Source organism: Vanessa cardui, chromosome 25, assembly GCF_905220365.1.
Source record: "Vanessa cardui chromosome 25, ilVanCard2.1, whole genome shotgun sequence".
NCBI lineage: Eukaryota > Metazoa > Arthropoda > Insecta > Lepidoptera > Nymphalidae > Vanessa > Vanessa cardui.
In genome coordinates, this window is record NC_061147.1 from 6,563,332 (window position 1) to 6,588,108 (window position 24,777).

Sequence of the window (24,777 nt, forward strand, 5' to 3'; positions counted from 1 at the left end):
GATCTTTTGAGTTGAAAGTTGCCAACCGACATACACTATCTTTATGTGCTTTCTTTATTATGTGTCGTTTATCCATTGATATTCGGGGTGATGTTCATATATTATAACGTTTTTTCAGAGTACTTTTACTGTTTTCTATCATTGATACTGAAACATCGTAAAATGTATTTAATATTAGAGTCCAGAATTGTTCTGGTCGCGTTCAGGATATTTCATAGTAAATTTACGTTATGGTGATCCGCTGCGTTTAATTCGTCAGCTAGTTTAATTAGTATACTCCTATTATTAAGTTAATAAGGACAAATATAATTTACTAATACATTAAACTATTGCGTAGTATGATAACCGGCTGGATACTCCGATGGAAAGTGACCACCAGTACCCAAGGACCTACAAATCATACAATACTGGAAGGTATCAATGGTGTCTACAAGTTTGTATAGATTACGCGGTTTTTTGTCTTCTTCTTTTAAATGTTAAATTATTTACTGATACGTAAAAAGTCTGTGTTGATTGTATTATTATAAAAAGTAATGTAAAGTAACAGCCTGTAAATTACCCACTGCTGGATTAAGGCCTTCTCTTCCATTAAGGAGAGGGTTTGGAACATACTCCACCACGCTGTTCCAATGCGGGTTGGAGGAATGCACATGTGACAGAATTTCGATGAAATTAGACACATGCATTTTTCCTCACGATGTTTTCCATCACCGCCGAGCACGAGATGAATTATATACACAAATTAAGCACATACATATATGTATGGTGCTTGCCTAGGTTTGAACCCGAAATCATCGGTTAAGATGCACGTGTTCTAACCACTGGACCAACTCGGCTTTTTGTATTGTTATAGCGTGAATAAATTAAGCCGCTATAAAGATCTTAATACATTTTCGTTTTCGATCCATCTCGATATATTCATATAGAGATTGACGATGTGCTCTTGACCGATTTTGGCTATGGCGACCCCTCTCATGGGAGACTAGCCAATTGCGCAGGGCGTGAGGGTGTGTGTAGAATATCTTAATTTCCCTCACTTTTACCCAAAACTGGAATGATTACAAGGGCAAGACCAAAAAATTTTTATGATTTTACGATAGGTACACTTTCTGATGGACACAAACAAAAAAACATTGGTAAAGAAAGCGTATTATTCAATAAAATATTACATAGATGATAAAAATGTTAAAAAGAGTAACTATTGAATTTCTTGCCAATTCTTCTCGGTAGAATTTGCATTTCGAACCGGTGGTAGCTTCGCTTAATATAGGTATAATAACGATTCAAAATTGCTTGTAAAAAAGCCTAGTCGAATAAAGTAGGTATATTTCGATAAGATTTAATTTGATTCCTGGGGTATAACATGAATTCTGAATCTGTGCGAACAAATTCAAACCAATTAAATCAAGTGTTATTAACCTGTATAACAAATATGTATTGATTTTTTCGCGGTAACATGTTAAACTTTTATAAAACCCTCATTCAAAGGGCTGTTAGAGTCAATAAAATAATTTTTCCACACCACATTTAAAATAACATTATCAATTTAATGCTAGGGTAACAAATAGACCGTGAATGTTTTTTTTTTTTTGAAGTCGTGTTATCGATTTTCTTTTGTCTATTTGTAGAAGCGAGTATATGACATTATTACATATGCATACGACGATTAAAGTGTATAAAGACGTTACTTATAAATATTGCTTTATCTCTTTCTATCATGATTTATTTGATATTAGAAAAAAGAAGACAGAATTCTTTAACTGATTACCTTTAAGCAGCATTTGAAAGGTAGGCTGTACATTTTTGTTATTTACGAGTACATTAATTTGCCTAAAACATATTCCCTCTGAATTTGTTTTTTGGTTATTCAGTTGTTTTGACTTAATGCTATTTCTTATATTACTGAATGTTAAATAAATAATTATATTAAGACATGAAACTCAATAAAAAACTTGAAAGAATAAATCAGTATACTCACAAACGAGGGGCGCCCGCGACGTTTATTTCTCGGCATTTTAATAAAATAAACATAAAGCGATATCATTTATTTGTTGTTGTTTTTTACTGATATTACTACTACGCATCTAAGACGTCTTCTAAGTATGACCATCACTCTTTTCTCTTAATGGAGGCTAATAACAAGAAAAAGTACACCTCCTTTATTGTATTTATACAACATGAGGTCATGAGTCAATAGATGGTACGTGGTCACTATGGCTAATACAAAACGCGAGTGTCCCATCAATAATTCAATTAAGTTGGTATGTCCTTTGCCAAAATAAAATAAGTTATACCAACTTTACATGATGTTCAACTAGCATATGAAGATTATCAGATGACTTTTTTATTTTTATTGATGGTGGTATGGTCTTGAGCATGTACATACATAGAGGTAGAGGTCGACGACGAAGAAACGATGGATGGATTTTGTGAAAGAAGATATGGTTAGTAATAATGTAACTTGTAATGTAAAATGAGATGACGTCCGATAGAGAATAATGGAAGGAGAAGACATGCTGCGTCGACCCCAAATAAAGTAGGATAAGGGCAGGAGTATAATGAGTGGTTTTAACAGAATATGAAAACTTTAATATCGTGTACGAATATTTTGAACACACAACATTTATTTAGGCATATACCACGTTTTATGTTCATGCATGCTCACTAAGCAAGACGTAGGGTACACCACGAGCAATTATTTCAACCCCTCCTAAGGGTTAGTCACCCTCGTATACATAAATATAAGTCTGTCTGTTGGGGTAGTGATTGCAATGCACAAGTTGTGTTAAGATAAACAGAGCGTTTCTGTTTCGTATAGAAATAGTTTTGTAAAACGAATTAGTATCAATCTATTCGATTAGTTTTTAAAATACCTGCTTATCTATTATTCATATAAAATTGGAGTGTCTGTTTGTAATATGGAAATAAGCGCCTTTTACGCAATGCATATTTACATATGTACACACATGCATAGAACAAAATTATATTTTTAACAATTTTTGTCATGTAATCTCTGGAACGGTTAGACCAATTTTGAAGGGAGTCTGATGTGCAGAAAGCTGATGTAATAAGAAGTAACTTAGACTACAACAATAACTTTTTTATTAAATTCGTTGTACGGGCACAGCTAGTTAGTATAAACATTTTACGAAATTAATTATGGCTGTGCCCGTGACCTTCTACGCCTTTGAATATAACCAAAAAAAAATATAATTGTAGCCTAAGTTCCTCTCTATCATATGAGTCATCTGAATCGATTTATTAGACATTACGAAAATATTGATTAAATAATATGTGTCTTTTTACACATTTTGTTTTTATTTATTATTGGTGTTTTTATTTTTCTACATTAAAACTTAGATCTAGAGTGTCATGATAAAACATTAGCAGATTCTTCCTCGAAGGACGTGAGTCACAATATTCAGGCACTTTAGGCACCCATACTAATTCTACGTTTCTTTTTTATGTATCCATTCATCCTTGCTGCACGCATATACTTAGGGTCTACGTATATAAAACATTTGTATCATCCTATATAATGTGAATATTCCTTTACGCAGCACATGCCAGTAAAGTCCTTAATCAGGGTGTATTTTCCAAAATTTTTAACAATTAGCGTTATATTTCAAGTTTAGTTTAAGTCAAGACAAACTATAATTATTTAAACACCTTAAACTTTGAATATGTCATATTTCAAAATATTCCTGCTCGACAATAAAAAATAAATTGAGGAGATCTGTATGTTTTCCATTGCAATAAAATTCTGCCACATATTATGTATGTACCAGCTCGTTGGAGCACGTCAGTATAGGGGCCATACCTTCTCCTCAAAAGGGAGAGGAGTACTTAGCCCAGAAGGGCACAAGCCTTTTTTATGGTATAGGTTGGCGGACGAGCATATGGGCCACCTGAGGGTAAGTGGTCACTATCACCCATAGACAATGACGCTGTAAGATATATTAACTATTCTTTACATCGTCAATATCCCACCAACCTTGGGGACTAAGATGTTATGTCCCTTGTGCCTGTTACACTGGCTCACTCACCCTTCAAACCGGAACACAATAATACTGAGTACTGTTATTTGGCGGAATAATAACTGATGAGTGGGTGGTACCTACCCAGACGGGCTAGCACAAAGCCTTACCATTTTTGAGCAGTAGAGCTAATCTATATGAACAGAGTCCAAACTTGAAATTATAACAGATTTAAAACCTTATGCACCAAAATATTGTATCGCTTAAGTCGATTTCCACTAGTTAGCTTTTAGTGTGCTTAGAATAAATTAATTCCAAAAATGTATGCAAGTCTTAGTAGGTAGAAAATATTTGTAATAAAAAATATATTTAAAAAAAGGCTCGGGCAAATAAGTGCCTTTTGATTTAGTTTTACTAATAAAAAAAAAACCTTACATAGTGTTGATGTACACTTAATAAGGATCATTGTAAATAGTCACCTGCGGCCTTGCTCGCGTTTAGAGGTTAGTTGTCATTTATAGGACGTAAAAAGTAACCTATGTCCTTCCTTAAAGTCATGAAATTCGATTCAGTGGATTGCAAAAGTGTAACAGACAGATTTGACGTCATATTTAAAATATTATTATAGATGTATCCCTAAGGGTTTAAAAATGGGGAGGCACTGTTGTTTGAAAGGTTGAATTTGCCAAGGAAGTTAGCTAAATAGGTATAGTTGTTAAAACTCCTGTTAATTAAAAGTCAGTTCTATCAACTATATTGTTAAAAGATATTTTTTTTATTTTCGTAGCGTATTTTACTTCGTTACAAAATGAGGACCCTAGAAGGGAAAGTTTCCGATAAAGCTCCTAGTTTAAAGCTCCCGCTTGTTAACTATTTTTAGATTATAATTTTAAAAGTATATGTAACTAGTTGTAGTAATTTGTATTGTAGTTATAATTGGTATAAATTTTCTTTGTTAATTTTAATTGAAATTAAATACGGTAATACTACAATATTGTTTATTATTATTAGTTCGACGACGACTTGGTGTCGTCCTTACTTCTGATTTTCCATAACACAAGTTCTTTAGCTACTCACATTGGGATCAGAGTAATGCATTGTGGTGCTGCTGAATATTTATTTATTTATTATTCATTATTATTAATGTGCCTTATGTACATATAACGTCTTTACTTATGTTTTTCGTATAAATTGATTGACATTGATATCTGTTATTGTTCTTGAAATCAATAGTTGTGAAAATGGAGTTAAAAAAAAAACCGCTCTGTTTCTTTCGCTGGTTCTTCTCGGGTCCACGTGTTAATTTCCAAACCGGTGGTAGATTTTTGACTATAAATAAGCAAGTGTACACACTTTTATATTGTTTTGGCTTTTTTTTATATTTTTACCTTTTATTTATTGATGCTTTTTGTGACATTTTAACAATCGTCTTTCTATTTCAACTTATTTACACAAAAAGCTTAATAAATTATATATTTAAACCTTCCTCATGAATCGCTCTGTTTATTCGTGAAAACCTCATGAAAATCCGTTCAGTAGTTTTTGAGCACAAATCCTTAAAACCAAGTAAACCTTGGAATACTCAATATTTTATGTGTAATATTGATAATACTGTTAACTAAGTGTTAATTATATAACTTAACGTTACATTATTGATCACGCCGTCACGTGGTCTAAATTAGTCGAATCATGCTTGCTGTCCCCCAATGACAGATAGACGAATGACGATAACAAACATTGGGGTGATTTCGGGGGTGGCAGCCCCTGTGACTTCATCGATATTTTAGCCTTTATAGCTAGGGTTCCCCAAAAATATTGAATGACCATCATCATGACTCTATATTTTTCGAATTTTATATTTAAGATTTCTTTATTTTTTAGTTTTGTTAAATTTTATTTAATTAGACATTTTTTTTTTCAGAATAGTTTGCCAATCAAAATTTTGATTAATCAGATCATCTTATATATTAATAGCGTAATTTGTATCCATGTGGTTATGGGACGGTTTCTTAATTGCACTTTATTAAATTGTTACGATTTAATAAATCGTTAATTAATTATTTTAATATTAAAATAATACAATCGACTATTATTTATTATACCAGTATAAGATTGTATTATTTTAATAAATAAAAATATTCTCATATATCTATCATAATAGAATAAGTTTTGCCAATGTATGTATAACATGTCGCTTACTACGTTTATAATTAAAAAAGTCAGCTCATGAATCAAATTAAAAAGTATAATTCAACAAACAAATGTCAGTTAATTTACAAATCGTGTTTTTATTATCATACATTTAAAATCCGTCTGAAATGAGGAGTACTCTGAAACAGCTCGCAGATAGCTGTTATCCAACAGATACTCAAAACGAGAGCGTCTACGAACCAGACAGCTATTGTTGCAGCCACATTTGTATAGACGTGATTCTTGTACTATGAATGAATTTTAGTCTGCGGAATAGGGGGTTTTGACCGGCGAATGTAACCCAACAAAATTCGGTAGACGTTCTCCTGTGTCTACTAATAGATTATTTAGTAGATAAATAGTCAATTGCAGATGTATCTACATATATCTCCTGGGTTGGACCAATAAAAAATATTTGGAGTTTCTATGCCAAATGGATCAGTTGGTGATTAGTGACCATTACCGCTGATACATTAGTACTGTTAAAGATATTAACCATACATCAAATCGTCAATGGGCTATCAACCCCAGGAAGTAAGGTATTATGTCCCTTGTACTCATAGTTACATTCTCCATAATTATACACAATTCATAATACGGAACACAATTATACTAGTATTGCTATTTAGTGGCTGAGTGTCTGATGAGTGGCTGACATCCAGATTGGCTAACACCAAAATCTACAAGTATTTAGATGTAAGATATATGAGCATAAATGGTGCCAGCCATTTGTTACTATGTATTATTAGAACCTTCGTCGCATGTATCTCGCCTTACTCATCTCTTGCAAATCTTTGACTGAAACCCTAGAATAGTTGATGAGAGCCAAGATGGCCCAGTGGTTAGAACGCGTGCATCTTAACCGATGATTTCGGGTTCAAATCCAGGCAGGCACCACTATATATATGTGCTGAATTTGGTTTTATAATTCATCTCGTCCTCGGCGGTGAAGGAAAACATCGTGAGGAAACATGTGTCTAATTTCCTTGAAATTCTGCCACAAGTGCATTCCACCAATCAGCATTGGAACAGCGTGGTGGAATATGTTCCAAACCCTCTCCTTAATAGGAGAGGAGGTACTTTACTTTTCTAGAATAGTTAAAAGGATTTACATTACTTGTATGTTGGTAACATATCAGGTTATTTTAATAAATCGCGTACATTTAAATAAATTCATTGAAGCGGCAACTTTATAGCATGGCGTTTTTAAACGCAAATTCTTAAAGCACTCCGAGTTTCTAGGACGAAATATTATGACATAAACTTCAAATTTTTATTGATTCGATCCCGAATTTGAACCAAGAAACTTGTTGAATAGCCTAAAAATGGCTGTTCAACAAAACTGCCTATAAATGATATAATCATACATGATAAATGTACAGGGATAAATAACATGAAAGAATTTGCGGTTGCAACCTAATATGAAGTACACAAATGCTTTCAACTCATTCTGTCATATAAGTAAAGCAAACGAAAGTGAAATCAGACAGGCTTTTAAAAACCCCTTCAATGTTTGAGAACCTTCACAGTATTAAGAGTTTCCTGCTTGTGAACGCGTTTACAGTTTGAGGGGAGGTGCTCTAACTATGTATATGTACGAATATGTACAAAAAACACATTTTGTTTTGTTTCATAATTTTATTTATATTTGTAAAATGTTATATAATTAGCAGTTAGATATAACTATTAAAATATTCCGTTCCACACAGCCAAAATTTGTATAGTGCCTATGTTAATTAAATTTTTAAAGAAGACTATTTCAAAAAGGCCAACCGTTGCCATCGTAAAATTTATCTCTACATAAGACATAAGAGCTAAAAGCAATTTTAAGCATTTCTCATACGTGTAACGCTAGGTACTTCCAATATTATTAATAGTTCCAATAGCTTAATCACCCTTCAATCATTACACAAAAAGAGTGCTAAGTATTTTTCCTTGGGAGTAGAATACATGAATGGGTGGTACCCCCATACCAGCTTGAGCAGAACCTTATCACCATGTTCATCATCATCATCATCAACAGCCTATTTTTGTCCACTGTTGGACATAGGCCTCTCCCAGTGCACGCCACTGTGGTCTTTCTCCGGCTACTCGCATCCAGTACTACTCACCATGTTGGTACATATTATTTTATCATTGCCATATCAGAATTCTGACACAAAAAAACCGAATGAGTGTCTTTCGCCGGATCCATTCCGCTGAGATGTTTGAATTTTCGAACCTATGATTAATAGAAGTATTACATTCATGATTGTCATCATAAAGTGTAATGCTTTTGTTAAATCATATAATCTACGTATTCTAACTTCATCGATCTCAGCGCAAATATAATTAATCATACTCTTTATGAATTCTAAGTACATTTCAAAAATATATGATCGAGTATCATCAGTATAATAAAATACCACGAACATTTCAAACCGTAATATTTTGTTAACAGTAATTGAATCTTGAATACAGCGTAAATAAGAAGCGTTTTTAAGGTAATTGGCCGAAAAATTATGAAGTTGGAAGAACGAAAATATTTTCGGAATTTCGCTTTAATTAAACCCTCGTACAGAAAGCCTGTATTGTATTTTGTTAAGTAATTATACTCGCGTCTACTTTCCATTGTGTTCTGTTACGAAAACATATGTACAAATTAAAGGTCGTTAACCTGTGGATATTGTGTTTAATAATATAATGCGTGCCAATAAAAACGCGCTTTATGTATTCTTTACTTGGTGGTTGCTTTGTGCAAGTCTTAGTAGGTACCATCCGTAATGAGTTTGAATTAAGTGAGCCAGTGTAACTACAGATACAAGGTGTATAACATTTTTATTGCCAAGGTTGGCGGCGCAATGGAGATGTAAGGTATGGACAATATTTCTTATGGAATTGCTGGTAGCTACACGTATTATTTTTTTGTAAAAAATATTTGTAAATAATTATTTTTAGATTTTGTTTGTACACCTTATTTTGCGAAATCACATAAATCTATTTCCATATTATGTTATTTATCGAACGCATTTAAAAGTGTAGATAACGAAACGCTGTCATCAAATCAAATATTAAAACGATAACGGTATCTTTTATGCATAAGTTAATAAATTCAAACCGATACTAAAAGTATAAATAACCAAGGAAACAATCATGTGAGTTTAGGATATAAGGCGGAACAAAGAGTAGCTGGAGCTGTCGGGAATATGGCATTATTATTTCCTCGATAAAGTGGGTCGATCGGAACATCATAACCGCTGAAGTACCGTCTGCAAAAACATGTACTTTTGAACTATATTTTTCGATGGAAAAATACAGGAGTAAGCCATTGCCCACATCTGAGTTACAGAGTGCTGCCGAAAAATTAAAAAAAAAAAAGTTAAAAGAATCATGAATTCTTTAAAAAAAAAGATGGAAAATTAGTGCATTATGCTGCTATCGCTTCATTTGGTTACATTATATTTAATATTAGTTGGTTTTGCGGCTTTATATACACGTTATTTATAAAACAAATCATCACTTCTACTTTACCCCTCGAGGGATGAATTAAAAAAGTAGCCTATGGTCTTCCACCATAATCAACCTCCATAGTGAATTATATCTAAATCAGTACAGCGGTTTAAGCTTGACAAGGTAACATACAGAGTTACTTTTGCACATATAATATTAGTATATACCTATTTAGACAATGCGTAATAACTAGAGAAAATCTTAGAGATCGTGTATTATTTCATATATGTATATCTCGGAACCAATCATTAACATTATGGAAAAGTATCATGTACATCCCTTTATAAGTTTCTATGTAAAACGATGCTTAGTAAATAAACTAATTGACACATAATATAACTCTTATATTATATTAATCATGATAGTACAAATTTCTTACCACTTTTTCTGCTTACCCTACCAACACAAGGCTACGTATTGAATATTGATTCTCCTTTGTGTGTATCTAGGCTGTTAAATTAACTGCTATACGCACCTTCCCACGTAATCTCATTAAAGATCAAATCTGAATATCCATTTAATATATATGTATGTGCTGTAGAAGCTCGGACTAAGGTAAATCCTAAGATTATCCAGTGTGCTTAATTTGTGTTTATAATTCATCTCGTGCTCGGCGGTGACGGCAAACATCTTGAGGAAACCTAAATGTGTCTAATTTCATCGAAATTCTGCCATCTGTGCATTCCAACAATCCGCATTTGAACAGCGTGGTGGAATATGTTCCAAACCCTCTCCTTAATGGAAAGAGGAGGCTTTATCTCAGCAGTGGGAAATTTACAGGCTGTTACTTTACTACCTTACTAATGTAGAAGCTCGGACTAAGATAAATCCTAAGATTATCCAGTAAAACCTAAGATTTACCAATACTTAATGGTAAATGTGCAAAAGGGTTTTCGATTCTAATAACTTAACATATACTGTAATCGAATGGTAAAAGCCCGAAAAAAACGTCTCATTTTCTAATCTTTAATAATATCTATATTATATATACATCTAAATTATTTTAATTTTAATTAACATTATTTTTCCATATATAAACTTTTTACAACAATCAAAAAGAAAAAGTAATCTGTATAATCAGTTACATCCATATCCAATTAACGATTTTTTAATCACCTCTCAAAGTCGGTGCCAACATTGCTAATATAGGTACATAATACATACATACAAAAACTAAATCCATTTATTGTATAGATGACACCATTAAACAAACCCTACTATCGATACAAATTAAATGATTTCAATATAGGAATTTACTTACTTTGTTGGCACCGACTTCAAAAGGTGATTAAAAAATCGTAAATTGGATATGGATGTAACTGATTATTTTTTTCTTTTTAGTTCATTTTTGAAGGCGGTTTTTTTTTATTTATAAAAATTTATTTAATGCTTTTCAGTGTTGTTTTGTTATTTATAATTACAATTGGTAGTGTTTGTCATTCACTTTATTATACTCAGTACATTTCGGCTTTCGACTCTAAACATAACTCAACGCCGTTTCAATACGATGTGGACTGCAACTCACATTAAGCGTTACCTAAGTTACAATAGCCTAATGTTAACTGCTCATCGCCAATTAGACAATACCATTTTTCCCGATGCAATGCCGTTAATCATTGAGGAATTCTCCTGGTAGTCCACCATCAGCTAGACTTCATCATAGGCATGTTTACTAACATCAATTGCTTGACGACTATCTTAAAGAAATAGAACTAAACCCGTAAAATAGTTACTTACTAATAGGTTCTGATTACCAGTTGTGGTCTTCATCATTAGTTCCACTTCATCAAATGTCACTTTTCGTGAGCATATGACCAAGGCACTTTGAATAAAACCGAAATCACTATAGGTGTGCCTATAAAATTTGAGGAGTTCCCTCGATTTCTCCAGGATCCCATCATCAGATCCTGATCTCCTGACAATGGGACCACCTGTAAAACATGCCCTTTCAAACAAAAAAAGAATTGTCAAAATCGGCCCAGCCATCTTCGAGTAATTCGGTAACATACATAAAAAATAAAAAATAAAAAAATAAAAAGGCCCCGACGAATTGAGAACCTCCTCCTTTTTTTGAAGTCGGTTAAAAATCGAATATTCCGTCATCTTCTTTTGTTTTTTCTCTACGCTTACTAACTATTAATGAAAACCAAAAACGTGATATTTAATTATATTGCAATAATATCAAGATTAATCTAGTTTTAAAGCAAATTTTTATTTCATTGAGTTCGAATTATTTGAGTTCGGACTCCAGTGTCTAAGTAATAGACACTTACATTTACCAACTCATGTCGGTAAAACCTAAATCTTACTCGTAAATGTAAGATCTACCGAAGTTCGAGCTTTTACAGTAATACATACATTATATAATTGTTGGATAATAGACTCGATATAAGGTTATCAACAAAAAAAGTAAATTTCTAATATTTTTTAGTCTCTTATATCCAAATTGGATTCTAATATTAGATTAAATTTAAATATTATTAAATTTGCTATGAAGCACGAATCTTACACAAAGAGAAAAAACGCTGGTAATCTTAACAAAATAATAAAATCAGTACATACGAACTCGTTCAAACATAATAGTTATTTCATTATATTTATATAAACTGTGCGTCAATCACAAATGCAATTATGTTATAATAATATCAACTATGATTACCATATTTTAATTTAAATGCAATGAGATAGGAATACGATCGATCTTTATAATCCCTTCACACCCCATGCCATATAGTTGTGTATTTATTTATGTGACGTATATAAAGTCGTAGTAAAGAATCACCGTGGCAATATCCCACTGTTGGGACAATATATTCTCTCTATTTTAGAAGAAATGTCGGTGCTTAGTACATACTGCGTAAATGTATTATACACATGTGGCTGAATTTTGTTGATATTAGACACATTACATGGTGGTAGGGCTTTGTGCAAGCCCGTCTGGATACGTACCTCCCACTCATCAGTTATTCTGCCGCCAAATAACAGTACTCAGTATTGTTGTGTTCCGGTTTGAAGGGTGAGTGAGCCAGTGTAACTACAGGCACAAGGGACATAACATCTTAGTTCCAAGGTTGGTGGCACATTGACGATGTAAGGAATAGTTAATATTTCTTACAGCGTCATTGTCTATGGGTGATGGTGACCACTTACCATCAGGTGGACCACATGCTCGTCCGCCAAACTATAACATAAAAAACATGTATATATTCTAACGAGACACGAATGGGTTTGAACCGCGTCCATCGGCTAAGACGCATGCGTTCCAAACATCTAACCATCAGAATAACTACACTTTTAATATATATGCAAATAAGAATTAAAAATGGCTACCGTACAAATCATTACTAATTAGAACATCAAGTGAAACAATTACATCATCATCTTCATCAGCCCTTTTTTGTCCACTGCTGGACATAGGCCTTTCCAAGTGCACCAAGTGCATAAATAAAGCCATATCGTGATGTAATTTTTGTACTTCAAAGGCGATATATTTATAATCAAAACTTATTCGATCGATTGAAACAGTATACAGAATTAAACCACCGACATAAATTTACAATAAGACATAGTAGCTATTTATAAATACGATCATCGCTTTATACAGCGGTAGCAGTTGACCATAATATATTATTACAGCGCTTTTTTATAGCTGGTCGGTTCCAATTAGGTCTTTAGAGGGTTGCATCTATTATGACAGGCATTTAATATTCACCGATGCTGTTACTCGTTGGAATTATCGATTGCGAATTATAAATGGGACGCACTGATTGGGTGACGTAGATTTGACATCAGGTTTTATGAGTTGGATACAGTTATTATTATTATTAGTGAATTATATTGGCATCTATATGATATTTCCATTTTTTGTTTATGGAATAGGTTGGCGGATGAGCATATGGGCCACCTGATAGTAAGTTGTCACCATCACCCATAGACAATGACGCTGTAAGAAATATTAACTATTCCTTACATCGCCAATGCGCCACCAACCATGGAAACTAAGATAATATGTCCCTTGTGCCTGTAGTTACACTGGCTCACTCACCCTTCAAACCGGAACACAACAGTACTGCGTACTGTTGTTTAGCGGTAGAATGTCTGATGAGTGGGTGGTATCTACCCAGGCGGGCTTGCACAAAGCCCTACCACCAAGTCTCCGTTATGTGGCTCATTAACATTTAAATTACAATTGTTATTTGCGATTTATTTAGCTAAGCTTATCCGAATTTCTGTATTTAAATAGCAATGATTCATGTTGTTACAATCCTCGCTAAGCCGACCGGAACTGAAAGATTAATGGGTCAGAGTAACTATAGCCAAAAGGGATATAACATCTTTACTCCAAGGAGTTATCGAGCATTGAGTAAAAGATGGTTATTTTTTCATCCAGTGCCAATGTTGAGATCATTTACCTACAAGTGACCATTTGTCAATCTGCAACTAATCTGATTTAAATCAATAACAATAAAGTATGTATATTTTTTCTTGATAATTTAGTTGTATTAATAATTTACAAACTCACACTAGTTTCTCTCCCGCAAAACTTCTTAAACCTAGACAGGTTCTGTTTTGTTTTCATTCTAAAATACGAATCACATTTGGCGCCACCAATATGACACTTTTTTAAAATGAAATTTGCAATGGCAATTAGTGTTAATTCCGTTAGAATTAGAGTTGGTTGAGAACAATTTATTTTTAATTTTGTTTACTTTTTTAAACTTTAAACTGCCGTATTGCCACTCTCTAAGCGACCAGTAGCTTTTTCGCTCTCTAAAATTAATTCTTTGTTAAATCGTAACAATTAAGTAAATTGCAATCAAGAATCCTTTTTATTTATCTCCACATCTACGGCTTCAAAATAAGACCATAACCAATTTTTTATGTGCAACTACCGTCACTGGGACAAAAATCGTCTAACGCTATTTATAATGTTTATAAGATTACATATGACATTGAGTATTATAGAAGACGATAGCCAGGAAACTGGGTTTTGTAAATACGCAAAGGTAAATAGGCGTAAGTCCACAAATCGTTTAACCTGATTCCATTCCGTTTAAGTGTATTTTCGTTGAAGGATCAGACTATAATTCATTGAGCAATTAACTCGAACCTTTGTTTGTTTTACCTGACAGAGGTACTAGACTAGGGTTTGATTAATGGTATTGTTTATTGCCTCCGTTGGGAAAATCTAGCCTATTATTTGTTCTTTTCCAATTTTACTATTCCAATACTCCCCGTATTGCTATTTTCTTCGAATATCGATATTAAGGCTATGGAATCAGAATAATATTTTTTTTCCAAGTCTGTTTAGATCTGATCTGCGGTGTTCAGATATTAGTAGTTTATATAGCTTGTAAGTGGTTTTGATCAGACACTTATTAAAAACTGAGATCGCCTAGTAGCTAGAACGCGTGCATCTTAACCGATGATTTCGGGTTCAAACCCAGGCAAGCACCGCTGTATATATGTGCTTAATTCGTGTTTATAATCTCTCATCTCGTGCTCGGCGGTAAAAGAAAACAACGTGAGGAAACCTGCATGTATCTAATTTCATCGAAAATCTGCCACATGTGCATTTCACTAACCCGCATTGGAACAACGTGGTGGGATATGTTCCAAACCCTCTCCTTAATGAAAGAGGAGACCTTAGCCCCGCCGAGTAAAATTTACAGGCTGTTACTTTACTTTTACTTTACTTGTCAAATGTCCGTTGAATCCTTAGAAAGGAGAAATATATTAAACATCGGTAGATTTAAACGCGACGATTTTTGACATTCCTAGTTACTAAACCTACCTACCTTACCTAATTACGAAAAGATTGTAGATATGAATACCATATCGGTGTCTCAAAAACGATTTCAACAAAAAGCATTCATTTAGAATTATGTCATACTAACCAGTCAGTTCTCTATGTCATGACTGCTTTCTATTAGCGCAATGGTGCTCAATCCAATTAGATTTTGTTTCAAAGAAAATGTTACGAACCCATTTGCGACGATATTTTTGGGCTCGTTTTTACGAACAGCCTTCTTTTTTCATTGTGTCCTTGAAATAAAAAGGGTATAAAAGCTTACGATAGTGTTTATAGACTTCGAAAAGACTGAGAATAATCATTTCTGTCTGAATCGTCTTTCAACTAAAATGGTGTAAGTGTTTCTTGGAGGATTGAGTTTTTTTAAAGAAATCTTAATGCGACTTAATTCTTTCTGATTCCAATTAGCTTACGTAATGTTCTGCAAAATCACTTATTGTCGCTATCAGAGTATAAAACACACAATTGACTCTACCAGCAATGCATTGTGTAGAAAAAGATTTAAAAGGGTATGTTTGGAGAAGAAGATGAATTCAAGAGCAAAATTCCCGACTTTATAGGAAAAATGCCAGACATTTGACTCTAATATGTTACTATATATTATAGTTCTTCGGTACAAAATTTATTTTGTTTTATTTCTTTATATTTAACTACAACTATCTTAATTGAAATCAAGATTGTTTTCCATGCCATTAGTATGGTCCCGAGTGAAACGTAACCTAATATTCTAGTTATCGCTAACCAAGATGCCCTAATTGCTATTGTCAGTTTCATGTTAAACAAATATTAAAGATGGCCGTGACACAAACAGTACGCCACGCCTACATATAAACGTTCTAATTAGTTGGTTATAATTTAATTTAATTAGTACATTTGATAGCGTGTTTTGTGTCTGTAAAGTCATGGGCTAAAACGAATTATTGATTTTTAACAAATTGTTATTTTGCAAAACGGCGTTTTGCTTTTGATGATGTAATTTTATTATCAAGTACTATTAGTAAATAATTTATATAAGAAATAGATCTCTAATTCCAAAGTCTCTTATGATATAGGTAGGAAAGACATACTCATCAACTCATCAGGTGGGCCCTGATGGTAAGTCTTCCTCACGCATAGGCATTATATGTATAGGTTCAGTAAAAATATTAACCATTAATTACTTCACCGATTTGCTGTAGGTTTAAATGTTTTAAACATTCTTTAAGTAGTACCATTGAATCAATTGAGTTGAAATTTTTGCACATACCTTAAATGCTAGTTTCAAAATTAGTCTCTAGTAAAATTATTGTAGTAGTCCTTTCAAAAGATGCTTCATTACAACTAAGTGATTTATTTTACGTGAAATATTTGTAAAGAGAATATCTTTCAAGGTTCTATTTGAATTATTAGCTAAAAATCTGTCTTCAAATATGAAAAAGGAAGAACATTTAAATTTATTGACAGTGAGTGCCGGTAAACCTCAAGTGGTTTTTGTGACGCTTCTTATGTTATTCTACTTTTATTGAATCGGTATCTAAACAATCTTCTTTTTGAACGCTGACTGAACTAACTGACTACATCCTAAAGGATCAATCTAAAGAGATTGAAGTTCACAATCATTTCAACTTATTCTGGCTTAGAAAAGTATAGAATTATATATTAAATAAGTATATTATTAGTATTAATTTTATGGACCAAAAGTCAATAATAGCAAAATCAAAGATCAAAGGTAAAATAAATCACTTAAAAGAAGTTAGTAAAGTTTGTATCATCAACATTCCACTGTACATTTCCTGCCTATATAAAGCCTTATCACAAACCTCATCTACTTATATGAAACCATAGTGGGATTACGATTACCATTAAATGTTTTAGAAAATAAATCAATAATATATCAGATTATACTAAACACATTAGTTTTATATGTATCAGAAATGGAAATTGTTCATTGTATAAGAAGAAGTCACAACGGACATAAAAAAAAAACATTTTTTTTTGTTTTAATTTTTTTTATTTTTATAGGTGGACTATTTAAATGCCACCTCATGGTAAGTAGCCGTCACTTTCTATATACATTGGCAGTTTAAAAAATAATTGCCATTCGTTGTCAAACCAATATGCCACCAATCTTGGGGTCTAAGATGTTATACTTATACCTGTAATAACACTTGTTCACTTATACTTCAGAACGTATCAATATCAAATACCACCGTTTAGATGTTGATTATCTGAATGAATGAATGAATGGGTACCTACTGAGAATTGAGCTTGTACAAAGATGTCAAAACCGAGCACAACAAAATATCGATATGCTCAATTTGGTATCTATTATCATTTTATCAATGTTAAATAGCATCAAAATTTCAGCTTGTATTAGTCGCGTAAGTCACCAAAGTGAACTGCGTGCATAAAAACCTTAAAACAATCCCTATTTGTTTTCCATGTCAGTAATAATGGTTCATTGGCCATACAATCGCAATTCTGACACGCACATTGATAGAGCCTAGCCTAGTCTAGTCCAGGAGTCCTTGCAAGTCCAATAAATGGAGTAGCGTGTCACGCATATAATTCGATTACATGACGTTATGCTTACAATAAAAATAATTATATTGTTTCATTAACGCGTATAAGTAACCTATGTATCTATATTACATATTACAAATGTGAAAGTAACTCTGTCGGTCTATCACGACCAAACCGCTGAGCCGAATTTGACGAAATTTCTTTTTTTTTATTTATTTGTTCGTTACCACAGTTTACATAGCATATTTAGGGTTGGGTCTTTCTAGTGAGCATGTTTCATACTCGTGTCAGAGGGACCCACTCTTCCATAACGTAATGTGTTATAGTATAATCAACCAAATAAACAAAATTTTAATTAATACAAAAAAAAAGAAAATATAATAAAATCAAATAAAAAAATATAACTGAACTTAATAGTTATTATAAAGTGCTATTATTTTTGGAGGCAAGTGTGTGTGTGTGTGTATGTGTGTGTGTGTCTGTGTGTGTGTGAGAGTGTGTGCGTGTGAGAGTGTGTGCGTGTGTGTGCGTATGAGTTTATGTATAAAACATAGATGTACAATTAGTGTATGTGTTTTTATCCTTAAAAAATATATTGTTTACTTCCTACGAACGAGTAGTTCGATCTCGTCGTATTATTAAATTAGCTATGAATAAAACTTGAACTAGAAGAAAGGATATAGGCTACTCTTTTGCCTAACACAACAGACACCCTAAAGCGCAAGCGAAGCCGCGGGTTACAACTAATATATATGAAATCATTTTGGACTGTTTGTATGTAATATTAAAGCTTTTTACATACTAAATGCATATGTTTAAAATTTTTGTCTGTCTAATCTCAATACATCTCGGATTACAAAGGTCGTAAGCGCGATATTAATAAAAGTTTCATAATACTTTTTCGTGTTTAATTGCTTTCGACTTGTGTTCACAGAAAAGTTTCTGAAACTTAGTTAATTAGCTTTGAGCCTTTTTTTAATAACTTACAAAATCTTTGTATCCATATTTTTCTTTTTTATATTTCGTAATTTTTATTAAAAAAGATCGTAAGATAATCGTAGAAACAATATGAGAAATCGTTTTTGAGATATGCCTTACGTCCTTTATAATCTGGGTTACTGGTATATACAATTTATAATAATATTCATACAAAAATAAGTTTAGTTTTATTACATATTAGTTAAGTACCCTAGAGTATATATCGTACATATATATATATATATATATATATATATATATATATATATATATATATATATGTACGATATATACTCTAGGGTACTTAACTAGAAGCTGTATATAGCTATGAATAATCATATAGTTTTGTGTTTGTACTGCTTTTCTAACTATAAGTCTAAATAAGTTTAATCATAAGTAAGCACTGAACTGAACCTAATACTGTGACGTCATAATCTAGGGAATTCTTCAAGGGATTGTGGAAGCCCTATAGAAAATAACAAAGTCAAGGACATTTGAAACGGAACTACGGGATACTATAGGGATACCCTTTTGTTAAAATGGGATAGACTTGGGATAGTGCAATAGAACTAACCGTTAGAGTAACGGGAAATACTACGTTGTTTCATATGTTTATGATTATTAAATTATAAGAATTACTTGTTATTATTATTATTTTTATATACATTTCTTATTAATATAGCATTCCTCAATTAATTGCCTATACATACATATATCACAGAAATAATATTAAATTCTGACCGATAGTTATATTACCACTTACAAACATACAAACTACACAACTTTAATATATATTATGTTGTGACTATAATTACCAACAAAACAGGTGGAAATACAATTATAGTTATATTGTATTAAAATAACTGTATTTTTAATATAACTGTATGTAACTAACAGAACTGTATTTTTAAATGTTGAAAAAGAGTAACTACTGAGTTTCTTGCCGGTTCATCTCGGTAGAATTTACTTTCCGAACCAACGGTAGCTTCGCTTAATATAGTTGTTAATTAACGACTCAAAAGCACTTGTAAAAGCCTACTCGAATAAAGTATATTGTGATTTGATTTAATTCGCCAAATACTATTTAATTAAAGATATAAATGCTTATTCGTCAGTATATGATAGCCACTTGGAAATGTGAATATGGAGCTTGAAATATTAATGAAATATAAAGTAAAAATCGCTTATAGTACAGGATCCGGGGCCTATTTTGTCACTTGATTACTATCAAGCTAATTTTCCGTGAGTAGCTTCATTTTGATAAGACGCCCAACAATTTCCTGTGCGAAAATTCTCGATATTGGTAGCTAACAGAGGTAGCAATAATAAAATATGTCGATTTGATGATTCTCAAATATTAATTACTAACTGGATTGTTTTTTATTAAATCTTAAGATAATTATCTAAATTATTTGAAAAAATATTTGTCCTACAAAATCTATGGTTTCATCAAAGAGTCCTCCCCCTCCAACATGTATTGATAACGAGATCACCAAAAATTATTACTAACCAGCTGATTTTTTTTTTATTACTTAGTTAATATATATATAATGTCACGGTCATATTGTCCTACAAATTCCGTGGTATGTTATCCCGGTCCTACGGTCAAAAGTAGTAGTACAGATCATTGATGTAAAAATAATTACTATCAAGCTGAATCTTCGTGAATAGCATCGTTTTGATGAGACGCCCAACAATTTCCTGTGCGAAAATTCTTGATATTGGTAGCTAACAGAGGTAGCAATAATAAAATATGTCGATTTGATGATTCTCAAATATTAATTACTAACTGGATTGTTTTTTATTAAATCTTAAGATAATTATCTAAATTATTTGAAAAAATATTTGTCCTACAAAATCTATGGTTTCATCAAAGAGTCCTCCCCCTCCAACATGTATTGATAACGAGATCACCAAAAATTATTACTAACCAGCTGATTTTTTTTTTATTACTTAGTTAATATATATATAATGTCACGGTCATATTGTCCTACAAATTCCGTGGTATGTTATCCCGGTCCTACGGTCGAAAGTAGTAGTACAGATCATAAATGTAAAAATAGCGTGGTACGCTATTGCGGTGCTCCAATTGAATATATATTGGAAAGTCATGAAATTAAAAATCAATTTATTTCTCAAGCGTGAGAAAAAAAAAATCTTGACTTTTCGGTAGATTTCACTTAACAATAAGTTAAAAAGTTACTGAACGCCAACTGAAATTAAACAAAACAATAATTGATGGCAAATATGAATACTATTGGTTTGATGGTCCCCAAAGTCCATCTTTTGAAGAATTATCTTCTGAAACACAAGGTAACCTATTTATACTATTGTTATTTATTGATTGATTATTCATTATTATATAATTTACTTAATTTTTTCATGTTATTATAGAGTCAGATATCACAAGTGAGGAAAGTGACACAAATGAAGATGACAGCGATGTTAGTAGCGAAGATTATGATTCATCGGATGAATAAGATGAAGATTAATTTTTATTATCTATAAATACACCAATACACCAATTTTGTACCTCATTTTTCAAAAAAATAAACTTATTTAAATTTTAAAAAAGATTTTCTCACTGTATCTTATGTTAGAAATCGGAAAACGAAAAAATGACAATTTTTGTCGGACTAGTGATACATACCTGTTTTTTTGTAGGACATTGTTTTATTTGGGCACTGAACACACTAACCTATTATGTAATATTTTTGTCCTACAGTTAGTAATGAGAAAAATGGTCTTATGGTATTAACAATTTCTGACCGTAGGACCGGGATAACATACCACGGAATTTGTAGGACAATATGACCGTGACATTATATATATATATTAACTAAGTAATAAAAAAAAAATCAGCTGGTTAGTAATAATTTTTGGTGATCTCGTTATCAATACATGTTGGAGGGGGAGGACTCTTTGATGAAACCATAGATTTTGTAGGACAAATATTTTTTCAAATAATTTAGATAATTATCTTAAGATTTAATAAAAAACAATCCAGTTAGTAATTAATATTTGAGAATCATCAAATCGACATATTTTATTATTGCTACCTCTGTTAGCTACCAATATCGAGAATTTTCGCACAGGAAATTGTTGGGCGTCTTATCAAAATGAAGCTACTCACGGAAAATTAGCTTGATAGTAATCAAGTGACAAAATAGGCCCCGGATCCTGTACTATTATGGATTTAAGCATTCAGAAGAAATTACTGAGAGTGATGTATGAAAATTAGAAATAATCTTTTTTTTACATAAACCTACCGAGAACTACTTAACAACTCAATCAAAGTTCTTGCTTCTAACGCCCTCACATCCACATGCAAATCACATTTTTCAGAACACTTATGTCTACTATTCTGTATATCTATCTACCTATTTGTATATCTATTTACCTGTACTAATTTTTGAGCCGAGATGGTCCAGTGGTTAGAACGCCAATTTCATAGAAATTGTGCCACATTTGTATTCCACCAACCATTGGAACATCGTGGTGGAATATTCCAAACCTTCTTCTAAAATAGAGAGGAGTTTAGCCCAGCAGTGGGACACAACATGCTGTTCTTGTTGTTGTTTGTACTAATTTGTTCATCGGTAGAAATATGTCGCTATTATGGAATGAACAATTTCGAAACTCACCATTGACACGATTATGAATTATCAGTAAATGTTATACTAATATAACGTAATTCAGACATTTAACTTATATATTAATATATAAGATGTGAGATTAAAATCAGCAACATATTTATTTAAAGACGCAGGTCTCATTAATAAATATAATCCAGAATATCTCTTCAAAAGGAGGATTTACCAAACAGTTGGAAATACATAGGCTTTGAGTAATACTACAACTATTCTGCACGAACAAAGAATATCTACGAACATAATCTGATTTATTTACACCTATGCCATGTATTTGCCAATTAAAAAATACAATAAATATTACAATAATCAATGATTGTTATTAGGTACAGTATATCGAATCGTATAAAAACTCCTTTTAAATGAAAATATCAACAGTATTCTCCATAATCAAATCTGTCTCCCTTCCGGCGCGCCGACAGATTCAATCCTAGTTCCAAATTAACTTAATTACTGACGTTACCTTGCAAAGCACCGCAGACATTTAGCTCAGCTAATTTGTAAAACTACAGATTAAAAATATTCACAAAAACTGTTGAAACACAGACACGTTTAATAAATAATAAATGAAATGCTAAGTTTTAATAAAAAAGAATAGATTCTATTTTTAAAATCAATCGATAATTTAAAAAAAAAATCATCATATGCATAGATAACAAAGACTATAAATAATCCTTATTAAAAAAAATTAGAAATCTAAAATTGTTTGTTGTAGATACTAAATCTACTTTATTTTTAACTCAAGGTGTGAAAATTGCAAAAAAAAAAATAATTAATATTATATAAGTCGTGTCTATACTCGGCGCCTGTCCTTGACACGAGCGCTGCCGTTGCGACAAATATTTTAGGTTCTTTATCATACCTGGTTCGGCGTCGCCGTTTCCGTAGTCATGTCGTCGGACGCTAGTCTAATCCTTTTCTTTCTTCGCTGACATGAACAGCAGTCTATAAGCTCTACCAGCTTAAAACCAACCCGGTCGGTCTCCGGACTCAAATAAACTAAAGCCCAGTCGACATCGCGGACGATTTATCGATCTTGCCGTGTCCTTGCACTGGCGAACTGACGCGAGTACCGTACCGGGTTTTAGTCCTCACAATTAAAAAGACCTTTTTTATTAAAAAAGTTATTTCATAAATCGAATTCAAATTTCGATCGAACGCGAATGTTCCGCCATTTTCCTTTCGGATTTCGAGTCCTTTTAACACTTTACGAAATACTAAATTCTACGAGTAGAAAAACACTAAGCAACAATTAAAGCTGAAGCGATACACAGACACAGATTATTAGGGACATTTTTATTATTTATTTTATTTAAAATTCGAAGTATTTCGAACTAGTTGTTGCGTTTGGAACGTCACCTCGGGGGTGTAAAAGAATTTTGCCGGCTTTGGCCGACAAGTGAGATGGGTGGGGTGAGATAGTGCGCCTGCGCGGTATTTCTCTTTGGTGTGCGTGGTTTGCGTGTATGTTATTATTTCAGCAAGTATAACTTGGTCTCCCCGCGTCCCTCTGCGTCATATATCGTTATGGATTCCGGGGTAAATTTGCTAGGTACTGGGGTTTAGGATACGTTGGTTTTATTCACAAATACAATCGATAATGCAGAGCTCAGAGAAAACATCAGACACGGTGTCGGTCGGACAAAGCGGTGGCTAGATTCGCAAAGCGACAAACAATTATCATTTGCATGGTACAGTTCTAAAAATACAATTGGATATTAACAGATTATAAAAATATAGCGAAACGCTTAACAAAATTATACTAACAATACTAACATTGTAAATTAAAAAAAAAAGTAATAGTATTGTTATTAATACATCAAATTGTATACATATAATACAGTTCTATACTTTTAATGTATAATAAATAAAGAAGGTCGTGTTATGTTTTTACAAATATGGTCAATAACATTTTTACGAAGTCCATTATCTACTTTGTATGACTTACTATCTTACAATGTTTATTTAAGTTTATGAGTCTCCTTTAATAAAAGATTTTATGTTTCATATATTTGTAACATAGTCTTGGAGTGAGTAATTTAAGAGTAACTTTCTTGTATTTTGTTTTTCCAATTTTCATATGTTTTTCTTGAATTGTATTCCTATTAATTAAAAATACTTTTTGGCCGAACTAGTTTTAAAATTATTTATAAAAACAGAGTAAGTTATAAGCGAGCGA

The 24,777-nt window shown here is 32.3% G+C and overlaps 1 protein-coding gene across 1 annotated transcript in view; it reads right to left on the minus strand.

Annotated features, from left to right (window-relative positions):
- LOC124540455 (ankyrin-2-like) overlaps positions 1-23,957 on the minus strand; it is a 75,881-nt gene extending 51,924 nt beyond the window's left edge. Inside the window, exon 1 of the mRNA XM_047118051.1 lies at positions 23,461-23,957. Coding sequence (XP_046974007.1) covers positions 23,461-23,490 — 30 coding nt within the window. The 5' untranslated portion in view covers positions 23,491-23,957. The remainder of the gene's footprint in view (positions 1-23,460) is intronic.
- Positions 23,958-24,777: the final 820 nt, after the last annotated feature.